Here is a 12,500-nt window from a genome sequence, read left to right as displayed (position 1 = left end):
TGGGCATATAGAGCAGGACCCTGTTAAGATGAATGAGCTGGAATTGTAGTATCTTCAAAGGAGGATAATTAACAATTGGTTGACAGTCAGCGTGCGTCCATGGATGAACGTGGGAGGTTGATAAGCATGAGAGCAGCGTAAGAGTCGCACGATGCGATCACCAAGAACGACTCTAGTTTCTCGAGTGATTAGCAATTTCCAAGTGCATCGGTAACTCGACAGACGCACGCTAACCAGGAACCAATTGTTTTATAACATTGACATTATTTTATGAAATTTTGCTTTCTCCAAACCCATTCAAAGCTTACTGGCATGCATTTCAATGGCTTCAATTCGTCATCAGCGTGCGTCCATAATAGTATGGAGCATGCTGATGACGTAGGCAAAATGCTTGGCTGAAATTGCGTGACTTTGCTAGCTCTGTTATAATGCATAATTTGATACCAATTGATAATTTAGCTTTGACATTTTATCTAGTCTATTTTTGTGTTCTCTAGTTCTCATTTTTTACAAGACATTGTTTTGTAATTAGAATATTAACTACTGTAAGGTTCTAGTCTTCATGGAGTCGAAACCATCTTGGATATATTTTTTTCCGCTTCAGGTGATATGGGTCAAAAGTACATTGCTTTCGTGGGACCTTTAAAGGCGTTCACCCAAGGTTTTCTAGCCCATTTGAACTCTCTAAAAGTGTGTCCTAACGAGATTTATTTTCCTGCCTTCAATCTACCTGGGCTTCCCGTTGAATTACACACTTTTTTACCTGGCATTCTATGAGTTCTTCACAGTCGTCATACAACTGGGCTGTTCCGTAGCTGTTTTTGTCATGAAGAAATTTGACCTTCGTAGCACCTGCATCTTCCGCATTTTGAATGAGTTCCTGTAGACAAAGAGAGGTGCAAAGAGTCAGTGATATTAAATCTGTAATATGAGTAACACCTTGTCGGGCAGATGCAACAAATGAGGTCTGCATAACACAAATTGCAGTGAAAGGCAGAAGTTTTGAACATGCGACTTTCTACTTGCTACAGGCAGCATTTTCTGCACCAGAAATACCCGTAGTTAGATGCGCGCTCAATTCTGATAGACGTAATATCTAAAATATCTGCGTTACGTAGTTAAGCAGATATTTGTTTTCTGCACGTTCCGTTCCGCCATGTTTTTTGGCTAATAATGCATCGGCTTTTCCGCGTCCTGAATTTGTATCGCAAGCCATCTGCGAACTTTTAGAGAAAGATTGCATTGTCGAGCGCAATGTTCCGCCATTTTTTGTTAACCCATTGTCAGTAGTTAAAGGGAAGAAGCTCGGGTTAGTCATCGATCTCAGACATGTTAACAACTTTCTGATGAGCTTTCAGTTTAAATATGAAGACCTTTGTTCGCTATCTCAAGTCCTGAAAGAAGTGCACTGGTTTTTTTTTTTTTTTTTACATGGGACCTCAGGTCAGTGTATCACCATGTGGATATCTGTGCGAAGAACTAGACCTATCTCGATTTTTCTTGGCGGTTCAATGGCGTGCTGAGATATTTTTCTTTTGCAGTTTTGCCTTTTGACCTTAGTGGCGCTTGCTTTTGCTTCACCAAATTTTTGCGACCGTTAGTCAAGCGTTGGCGATTGATGAGTCATAGCAGTTTTGTTTATCTCGATGATGGGTTTGGAAGTCAGTTAGATAAGTGTTCCGCCGCGGCAGCCTCCGTTACTCAAACTCTTCGGGTTTCCTCGTGAATAAGCATAAATCCTATTGGGATCCCATGATAGTTGGCGAGTGGCTGGGTTTCGTGATCAATGCTATTGCCATGACTTTTCAAGCTCCGGAAGCTAAGGTGCAAACTGAGCTCAAAGTCTTCTGGGCTCTGTGATTGGTAATCGGTCACCATCGTATCGCGAATTAGCTAGGATCGCCGGTTCTATAATTTCTGTAGCTCTGGCGGTAGGGGCGATATCACTTCTATTCACCCGGTGAATGTACCTGGCGATCGAATCTCGATCGGCGTGGGAAAGCACCCTTCATTTTACCGCGGCTTTCTTGGAGGAGTTAAGATTCTGGTACTGTAACATTGACTCGTTTAACAGCTATTCTCTTCGGCCTCCCCTGGACTCGTCAACGGTTATTTTTTCTGATGCAAACGACGTTGGTTTCGGTGGTTTTTCAGACCGTTTTGTAACCTATTACAACGCTCAGCTCCTACGGTTTAATCAAAGTTTGCCTCCCCAAGATGCAGTGGCATGGATGCCCTGGCTCAACACAGGAGCACCGAAAACGATTGGATGTGTCCCCCAGTTCGCCTTATTGTCGACTCGGTCCGTCATCTCAAGTCATCTTCTGGAAGCGGGACTCTGATTGTCCCGGAGTGGCCGTCGGCTTATTTTTGGCCTTCCTTACGCGAAAGGTTTTCTCGGTTTAAGTCGTTCGCGTGGATGTGTTTGCCCTGCCTGCAATTAACGATCTACTGCTGGAGGGGCCCGGTCAGAAGCAGATATATACGTCTCGCCCTTCTGTTTTTCGTGGTTGCCCGAAGTTCAGAACGCTGGTTTTGCGCTTAGATTTTAGGTCAGCTGCCTTATCTACGCAGCAAAGTTTGCGAGAACGGATAGGCGCGTTCGTGTTTCTTGTCTCTTTTTTGCTGCGTGTATGTAGAATGGGGCAAGTATTAGTAGCCTGATTTGGCGCGTATTTTGAGCCTGATTTGGAGTGTTTTTCGAGCCTGACTTAGCGTGTTTTTCGAGCCTGCTTTGGCGTGTATTTTGGGTCTGATTTGGCTTGTTTTCGAGCCTGATTTGGCGTGTATATTATCCTGTTTTGGCATGTGCTTTGAATCTGATCTGGCGACATTTGGCCTGAGTTGGTGGTTTCGGTTGAGCCCATTTGGTCGTTTGCTTAGCCTGCAGTGACCCTTAGTTTTGGCGCTTTTGCTGATCTATTAGCTTCTATTGGTACTTGTGCTTTTCAGCTTCCTGTTTTCTTTTCGTTCACTTTTTGATTTGTCTTTCAGACATTCTGATGTCCGGCATTTGGAATGAAGTAGCGGTTTTGGAGGATCCATCGCTCCGCAGTTTGGTTCTTGATCTTCTTGATTTGCAGATGGGATTTCGGGCATCGTCTACCATAACCAAGTGCAAGACAGGCTGGTTGAAATGGCGTGAGTGTGTGTCTTCGAAGATTGGCGTCTCGGTCATTCCAGCAAAGCCTTTGCACATTGCGTTTTTTATTACGGAGCTTGCTAGCAATTGCTTTGGGAGCGATATGGGTGTACCCCCTGTAGCAGCCGATGTGTATGGCATTAAGTGGGCCCACTCGATGTCTGGGCTGGAATTATGCCCTCTTAATCATCCCCTGGTAAAATAAGCCCTAGAGGGCGCTAAAAGGAAATTGGCACGTCCTGTTCGTCCGAAAGAGCCTTTGTCTGTAGGCACGATTCAGACGATTGCCAATTTCCATATTTCGGATGATTCTCTTACCGTCCTTCGTTTTTTGTTCATATTGTTAGTAGATTTCTATGGGTTTTTTCGTATTGATGAAATTAACAGCTTCCGCCTTCATGATGTAATCGTTAATACCGACCACATGACTATCTTTGTTGCTAAGCGGAAAAATAATCAGAATCGGGAGGGTCATACCTCTTATCTTGCCAGGTCTGGGAAGTCTACATGTCCAGTTAGTATTACTGAAAAGATTCTTAAGGTTCTACCACAGTCGAGTAAATCGTTTCCTCTTGTTCGTCGTATAGTTAAGTCTAAAGCGAGGGAATACTTTCACGTCGGAAAGGGTGTGTCTGTGTCTACTCTGAGAGGGGAATTCAAGAAGTTTATTGAGCCCTTCGTCGATGACATTTCCAAGTATGGTATGCACAGTATGAGGTCTGGTGCGGCATCCAATCCGGCTTGCAGGCGCATATCAGAAGATTTGTTGGACATGTATGCTGGGTGGAGATGTCCTTCATCCAAAAATAGATACATAAAGCATGCTGTTGAATATCTTTTAACCGTTTCTATAAAGATTTTGCTCTAGCAATATCCTTTGAGATTATTGTAATTTTCTATTTTGGTTAGTCTGTTCATAGCTAGTTTTAAGTATTAGTTGGCAATTCATTGTAATTTATTTATTCATTCTTATCCATATTTATGGTTATTCATTATGGATAGCTTATTTCGTGCTATTGTAGGAATGCTTCGTAGTTTATTGTGTTTCATTTATTGTCTCTATTTTTTGATAGCTATTTATGTCTGTAGTTTTACTTAGCTTATAGTCCTGGCGGAGAACGTAAGTTGTGCCTGGCCCGTCCCAGATTTCCTGTCCTTTTCCCCTACGGGTTTTTGTGGCAGGTTTTTTTTCTGGCCACCCTGGTTCCCTTACTCGTTTTCATAGATTCTTTCTTCAGTTCAGGTAATCGTGATCTTTGATTTTTCTTCAATAAATTAGGTTGATGGCGTTGTCCGCAGCCCAACATTCAATATTCTCCATGATTTGTTGTGTCTTGTGGTCATTTTATGTCATAGGCATTTTAGGTTAGTGCAGAAAGAAGTGCCCCATTAATTCTAAGTGTAAACCACCTTTTTTAACGATAGGGTTGGCGATTGTGTTGGTTGCTTTTTTAGGTTTGGTTTGGAGTCTCTGCTTTTTATCTCTTTTAGGGTTAAAGTTAAGAGGATATTGTATGACCTTCCCATTCTCCTGCAAATGTGATGGTGAAGTAAGCAGAAATGGTGAGGTGACATTTTAAAAATAAAAATAAAAAAAATTATAAAATAGTTTATTAAAGCACATGATTGGCAATTTTACAAATAAAATTTGACAAATTGAAAAACGCCAGTTTACAAAAAAAAAAATCTATTAGCTAAAGGCTATACAAGCATAAAATTCTATATGAACTAGAATAAGATATTGATTATGGGTGATCGTCCCACATCGCCACACATCTGGGTACAAAGCTGTGAGAAAAACGCTTTGCTGTACCTTTAAACAAACGCAGACTCCTAGCTCGTCTAAAGTTATATTTGTGGCCTACAGGTTTCGGTATCAGGCCCTTTATTTTGCTGTTAGAGGCAAGATTACCCTTGTAAGAAGAGCGACACAACGACTGTCGTCTGTCGAAGAGTGTTGGCAGGTCAAGCTTTTGGAGCCCTTAACTGTACGACAGATGGGGATAAATTATCCTGATTGCGTGTCGTGGGATGTCCTCCACATCGTCCCTCAAAGATATTGACAGTAACGTGTGCCAAACGGGACAAGCATACTCAGGGACAGCAACAAATGACGTGACACTTGTTGACGTCGGCACGCCCCTTATTGAGTGCTGAATCCTAGACATTTGGACTATTTACTTTCATACCCAACTTTTTTTAAGGGGAGGCTCATTCATCGACCGCTAAAAGTCACCTACCTTGAGAATCTGTCCGTCATCTGGGTACTCATCTAAGATCTTCCTCAGTTGCTGGATCAGCGACGGCTGAATCAAATCAAACCCTTCATCGTTACTCGCTGTGGAACCCGAGAATATTCAATTTAGTTCATAAAATATAAAAATATAAAATATAAAGACGCATATTTTAAACAAAGACGACTGCTCCTGTAGCAGGAACACCAAATAATAATGGTCTAAACGCGACAAAATGAAAAATGTGCGAGGAAACTACTTTAAGGTTGAAGAAAATAGGCAATTTTACATCTAGGGGAAGAAGCCTTCAACTAAAGGACATGTATCGAAATTTTGCGACAAGATATATTTTTTTAAATAAATGTACAGAACATGGAATCAGACACCAGTGAAATCAGATTACAACATTTACTGTTTGACGCTGGCTAAGTGTAATCGATCACAGAGGTGCGCACCAAATTGACAATAAGCAAACTACCTAAGTGATAAAAAAGAGTATTTCTGGAGGTGGTAGTAGTTGTTTGTAGCTGCTGGTTTTAGGTGTCTGATTTTTGGTGTTTTTAGGTCATTCCATGTTTTAGTAACATATCTGTTTCAGTAGTCTTACAAAAGCTAAGCTTTGCTTTAATTCGAAAAACCAAGTTAATTGTTTTGCACTTGTATAATTTTAATTTTACAGTCTTCTTTTCTTTTTTTTTTTTTTTTTTAATAAGAATATTTAGGCTGCGACTTCCGCAATTAAGAGAATATGTTAAGAATGTACCTGAGGTTGAGATTTTTTTAGAATATATTTTTTGCATGATGAAGATCTGTAAAATACCACTAAAAAATTAGGCATATTCATCCTTTCTAAAAGGCAAAACTACCTAGTTAAACAATAACACAGCACTAAATGTAGCCGTGTGGTCACGGTGCAACATAATACTCGTCTATGAAGTTGTTAAACAAAAATTCTGTTCTCTAAAAATAGTTTCCTAAGAATATTTCAGTCTCAAATCCGAAGAAAAATAAGAATACTCCAGCCTGGGCCTGAAAAACAGAGAGTGTACTCAAATTAGTCCTTAGCCTGGGCTCAAGGAACAGAAAAACCCGACTATACCAGCGGTTTAGCGAGCTGGTTCCGTAACTTCATGTGACATCTGCTGTTTATGCATAGCAGCGAGTCCGAATATTTTCCATTTTTACTTTTGAATGTCTAGCCTTTTATTGCGCCACTTCACGACGTCAGTAATTGCAACATTGATCAACCACTTCTTGTTAAATGTTCCTTAAATGTCATTCCTGTCATGTCAGATGCCTTCGCTTGTCACGCCAACTCGATTAATTTACTGTTAAACGTTGAAACACTTATGCAGGAGTCAATATAAACCCCCTGTAGTCACTCCTGCAATTCTCTCAATCCCAGCTCCGTGTATATCGAAATTCGACAACAGTTTCACGTACACAGGTTCTACTGGTTTCTCTGCCTTTTATTTCGATCTCAGATGTTGTTGTTGTAGTAGTAGATTCGCTGCAACAGATACGAGTGTATCTCATGAAAGCTGTCAAAAATAGGTTTCAAAAACAACGAGTGCGATAATTCTACAAAACTTACATATGTTGACGAGTCCGGGTAGAAGTCAATCAAAGTCGACATAGTCCATATTTTTCGTTCGATGGAAAAAATATTCAAACAACTTCAAACTAAACATGTCTGACTCTTCGAGCACATGGCGTATGACCCAGAGGTATCATGGGAGATGAAGTGTACTCGAGTTCCGGTTCAAAAAGCAGTTCCCGTGACAACATCCCCACCGCCCCCCGCCCCCCTCCCCCACCCCCAGGACAAGGTGGGGATTAGTGGGGAAAAGAAAGAGATTTGAGGGAAATCGTACCCCCGAGGTTGTGGGGGATTGGGTAACATCTGTATTGCACCGCCCCCAGGTTAATTAGGGGTTTGGGTGGGGATTTGTCGTGAGCCGCTTCATCGCAAACATCAACTCGTGTGCTTTTCCTTTAAGGATCCTCGAGAGGTGAATGCTTTTGTTATTTAAATCTAGTAATTTGCAATTGAAATCTAAGCAATCTACTCTCTAAGAGTGGAGCAGTGCACAGCATCTACAACTTAAGATGTATACTTTCAGTTTTGGTCACCACCTGCTCTTTATTTTTTGCCCTGTTTTACGAGCAGGTACAAAGGGGTTCCAACCACGATCTCCAAATACCATTACCTAAAACAAATTACCTAAAGCGTTCATTCTCTTATCGGGGTGCAATGGCTTGGGACCAGCTCTCAAATCAAACACGTGAGATAGGGGATCTTACTTGCTTCAAACTCGCGATATCCTTGGATATAACTTTAATTATGTTTTATCCTACTTCTTCGACGACTCACTTCTTGTTATTATATTGCATTTTAAATTTTTACTATGTTTACTAGTATTATTAGTCTTGCTTATCATACGAACTAAGAGTTATTAATTAATTCATTAAGTCATTGTATTAACTGCCAATTTATTGTTAGTTAATCACCAGTTTTAATTTTTATAATTTGTAATTGTTACACGGCATGCCTGAAAACCAGCTTGCTGAGCCATTTACCGTGTTTAAATAAAGTTGATTGATTGATTATTGGATAGAACTGTGCTTTATTGTTCTCGTTTTTCAGGCTCCTAATACAGAACATTTCAGGTAAGGGAGGCCCCACATAGTGGGGCATTTGAGGACTTTGGTAGGTGGACAGCTTCCCCACGGTGAGGGGAATTTGTTAATATTTGAAATTAGGTCTGTAACAAATCCCCACCTTGTCCCGGGGTGGAGTGGGGTTTTACATTGACTCTTGCATTAGCTGAAACGAAATGGCCCTACAAAACAAGTTTCAGCTGGCTTTGCACCGTGTAACATGGCTGGTTTCATGAAACCTTCTTGAACTTCCGCTGTGAGACAAGTTTCATGAAAAAATAGAACCGCCTTCTACTTCTGCAACGCTTGCAGTGGTGATAAAAACAAGAGTTTTATCGTGTAACACGACTCTCGCTCGGTCTTGTTACGCTACGCTGCGTGTGGCAATCAGAAAACGGAACAAGTCGACCATGATTATCAAGAGGCGTCCAAAGCAAAATGACGGACGAAAACAACGTTTCGAAACCAGTTTAAGTCCCCGATCAAATTTCGGCTTTTTATGTTTTGTGTGTGTGTGATTTTTTTGGACTGCTTTTCAATAAGCCAAAGAGAAAAAAGACACATTTTAATTACTTTTAATCCAGAATAACTGTGGTGTACGTACCCATAAGGCAGATTCAGGGCCGAAATGTTGACATCTCCTGCATTAAAACATCACCTGTGGAAATTTTTTCAAACGGTACCGTCAAAAATATACCATATATCGCCTCTTGGCGACTAACTGAGAAACATAAGTGGCCAATACATAAATTCAAGTGTGCCAGAAGGTGTAGGATCCCCAAAGGCAGGAACACAAATTCCAAACTTTCCATTAACACTCACTGCATGACAATCTTACCACATGCTCAATGCGCTAGCAAAATGTAAAGAAAGCTAATAAAACTACCGAAGTCGGTGCTAGCTGACATCTTGTAGGTTACACGAGCGAAATAGAAACAAATTTGGTCTTCCTGTAAAATGCTGCCCTCACGATTCACACCGAAGTAACACCGCCGGTAGCGGCGTCGGGTTGAAATTTGAAAGCTAACATATTAATTTGATTTGATCCACATTTTTTCGCAGCAAGGTAATCGCTGATGCTTCTTAACGCTTATAAATTTATTCACTCTTTATTCAGAAATGAACTCGCCAAGTTGGCAACTAAAGGAGAATTTTTAGTCGCCAAGGAGGAAGTTTTAGTCGCATTGGCGACCGTATTGGTCGCAATTTCGAGTCCTGTAAAATAATGATTTGCATTCCTATAAGCAAATGATTTTGACCATGCACCAAAAAGGCAAGGAAACTGGGCCCTCTTGCACAAAGCAAATGCCTTGGTAAAAGATTCCTTATTCCCGCATGGGTTAAAGGAAAAACAAGCCTCTGCAGGTCCCATGTGATATGTTGTTAGTGCGTGACGCGATAAGTATCTGAACTAATTTTCACTTGGATTAAAGGGGCTAGGTCACGCTATTTTAGGCATTTTCAGCACTGATCGAATGGTCATAGAATTAACTAAAATATCAAAATAACTGTTCAAAACTATAGAAGAACTCTAACAAAACACAGGGAAGCCAAGAAGGGACATGGATGGACAAAACTGGAGAGGATTGAAATGGATTGAATTTGGGTAAATTTGAAAAACGTCGGCCCTCTTTTTTTCAAACTTATATCAGTCTATATCAAAATGTCATTTACAAAGCTGGAAAAGCATTCTCAGTTGTTATGTGGCCGTGATTTTGCAAATGAAAGATTCTTTCTCTGCCAATTTGACGTTTAGAGCTCATAATTAACAAAATTAAACAAAATTACCCAAAAATAGCGTGACCTAGCCCCTTTAAGATTTAAAATGGGAGTTGCTTCGGCAGGTCTCTCTGAGAGGGTTTCTTTTCTTTTTTCTTGTTTTGTTTGTTTGTTTTGTTTGTTCGACAGATTGCTGTATGCATGTCATGGATTGGATTACACACATGTCCATTTTTAAAACCAACCTCACGTAGTGAGCATAAAATACTGTGATTTATCTACCTCAGTACTTAACAAAGAAACAGCTTGTGGGTCCGTGCTCGCTTATTTTTCCGTAAGGAAGTAGTATTCAACTTTTCAAATTTCATCCGTTCAATTGTAAATCAGCTTTGTATCTTCGTTCTCGGAAATTAGAATGCCAAGCACCGTGACACCATCTATTCCCACACACCGAAAACAATTATGCATAACATTTTGGTCACGGCATTGGAAGAATGATTCCGCTCAACTAAATTAAACTATCCATGAAATATAAGGGGATGAATACAATTTCTGAGCTCCGCAAACGAATGTTAGACCAGTAGAACTTAATGAATGACGAACTCTCCATGAAACTGACTAATTCAGTAAACAAGTTGCGGTTTTTACCGTGATAATCGCAAGAAAAATAACGCTTTGAGAACGCCAGGAGACATGAATTGGAAAACAGGGAGGAAGTCTGCAAGCAAAATCGGAAACAGATCCTCACGAAATTTCTCACCCTCCAACAAAGACAATGCATTATGCGAAGCAAGGAAGTTACGATCTTTCTACTTCTTATTGAAAACTAAATAGATTATGAATTCCCTCTGAAGAGAAATGGGCTTTAACCCAAAACTTTTGCGACAGGCATAATACTGAACACATTCATATTCATCTTTCACAAAATATTAATACAACTTCGTTTTTCATTCGTTGAAACTTGAAGAATGGCTATTTATCCGATTAAATTCATGACTTATTTCTTCAAATCGATATCATACGATTGCAAATTATATTATTAAATGCAGAGGTTTAAATTCGCAGGGATTTAAAGATATGCTGAGCTAGCTCACTGATTCTATCCGTTCTTTGAGAGACTTTGATGCCTCCTTGGTAAAGAGAAGTGACGCCTGAAACGTCGGCCATTGAACACAATAAATACCATCGTATCTCTACAAAAATATTGCAAATTAATAGAAATAGTTTCAGTGTAAGCATTACGGATAGAAAAGTTCCTATTGAGCAGCATTTGCGGAACGACGGTTTTTGGTGGTATGCTTTCCGTAAGGCCGTAAGGTATCGACGGGTGTCTTGAAAACAAAGAGCCCTAAGGCCCTAAGACTCGAAAACGAAGAAAGTGATCCAAAAACCCTAAATTTGGCTAACCCTAGGCCTAGCTATGCCTAAAGTTGGTTTTTAGGCATAGGGTTAGCCAGATTGAGGGTTTTTGGTTACTTTTCTTCCTTATGGTCTAAGGAGTCTTCGTTTTCTAGACACCCGGTCTCGACGGCAATTCAAGCAAAGAACACAAGCGTTTATGTTCAGACAGTTTGCAAACTGAGGGATTAAATATACAGAATCTGAACCAATCTTTTCCTAAAATAACACGGCCACAGTCTGCCCAAATCTAATTCCACTGATTTAAAATGTGTACAATTTTAGTAAGTTGTGAACACATAACCAATAGAGGGAAATGGGTTTCGAGTGTCGGCTAGCTGCAGAAATGCGAAATTTTTTCCTAGACTTGCCCTTCCTGCTTTCCTAAATCTATAAAGCTTTATAGGGATATCACAAAGTTCCTTATAGCATACAGAGAAAATTGTAACCAAATAATTTGACTCTACTACGATTTCGAACTGGAATTGAATGAAAGCACGTGAAAATACAAGCTTCTTGATATTTGTGACTGAGTCTGAGTTTCTTTGTGTATCTTTTCTTACGAACTTCAAGGCGAATATTTTCACCTAAGATACTAGTTGGCTGTTTCGTTAAAACTGAACTTGTTTAACAGAAACTTTAACCTTGCGAGGTCTCAGCCGTGGACTAAGTTTAAACAAATCTTTCTTCAGGTTCGCCGCAACAAGAACATCATAAAGTGTTTCAACTTTAAACTCCTTTCTGAGAATCGACCGCGCCATAAAAGAATACAACCTTCTAGATCCTTACCGTTTTCCATTTTTTAAGAATACATCTCTGATCCCCTGAAGTAAAACTGTGCCTGGCTCTGCGTGAATTTTCAAGACAGTTTCAGTTTTCAAGTTTATCTCAACAAACTTCCTAGAACAACCACATATTCCTAGAAATCCAGCAGTAATTAATATTTCCGGTAAGCCTTCGTTTTCCGAGAATTCAAACTGATTTGCATCATAATAACAAAGAGGGCAAAATTACTGAATACTGATTGGTCAATGAAGAGGGTATTTTTTCTTAATTTTGCTTGAGAAGAGAGCAAAATTACTCGCTCACGATTGGTCGAGCGCCAAAAATTCTCGCTCCTGATTGGCTGAACGTACGTCTTCCACATTCAGTTGGTTTCTTCTGTTTGAGCAAAACAACTTCGTCTTCATCGAAGTTTGTCTTTTAATTCGCGCTGCATTCGCCGAAAAGGCATAAAGAACTAGCTTTAAAAGATGAACTAGCTTTAAAAGATGATCTGGAATTTGAATTTTCGAGTGACAAGAAGAAGGGCAAAAGATTTTTTTCATGAAAAGCTTAAAACTTGG

General features: G+C 40.1%; 1 protein-coding gene and 1 pseudogene across 1 annotated transcript in view; one reads left to right on the top strand and one right to left on the bottom strand.

Annotated features, from left to right (window-relative positions):
- The window catches only part of LOC138032132 (sacsin-like), a 30,905-nt gene extending 18,828 nt beyond the window's left edge, over nucleotides 1–12,077 (bottom strand). Inside the window, exons 1-5 of the mRNA XM_068879724.1 lie at nucleotides 11,944–12,077; nucleotides 8,642–8,695; nucleotides 5,383–5,480; nucleotides 764–880; nucleotides 1–20 (exon numbers count right to left, since the gene is read on the bottom strand). The exon at nucleotides 1–20 is cut by the window's left edge and continues 128 nt beyond it. Coding sequence (XP_068735825.1) covers nucleotides 1–20; nucleotides 764–880; nucleotides 5,383–5,480; nucleotides 8,642–8,645 — 239 coding nt within the window. The 5' untranslated portion in view covers nucleotides 8,646–8,695; nucleotides 11,944–12,077. The remainder of the gene's footprint in view (nucleotides 21–763; nucleotides 881–5,382; nucleotides 5,481–8,641; nucleotides 8,696–11,943) is intronic.
- LOC138033634 (uncharacterized) lies at nucleotides 3,300–4,010 on the top strand (annotated as a pseudogene).
- Nucleotides 12,078–12,500: the final 423 nt, after the last annotated feature.

Source organism: Montipora capricornis, chromosome 14 (assembly GCF_036669925.1).
Source record: "Montipora capricornis isolate CH-2021 chromosome 14, ASM3666992v2, whole genome shotgun sequence".
Classification (NCBI taxonomy): Eukaryota; Metazoa; Cnidaria; class Anthozoa; order Scleractinia; family Acroporidae; genus Montipora; species Montipora capricornis.
Note: the sequence above shows the minus strand (reverse complement) of the source record. Positions and strands in the feature narration are given on the sequence as shown.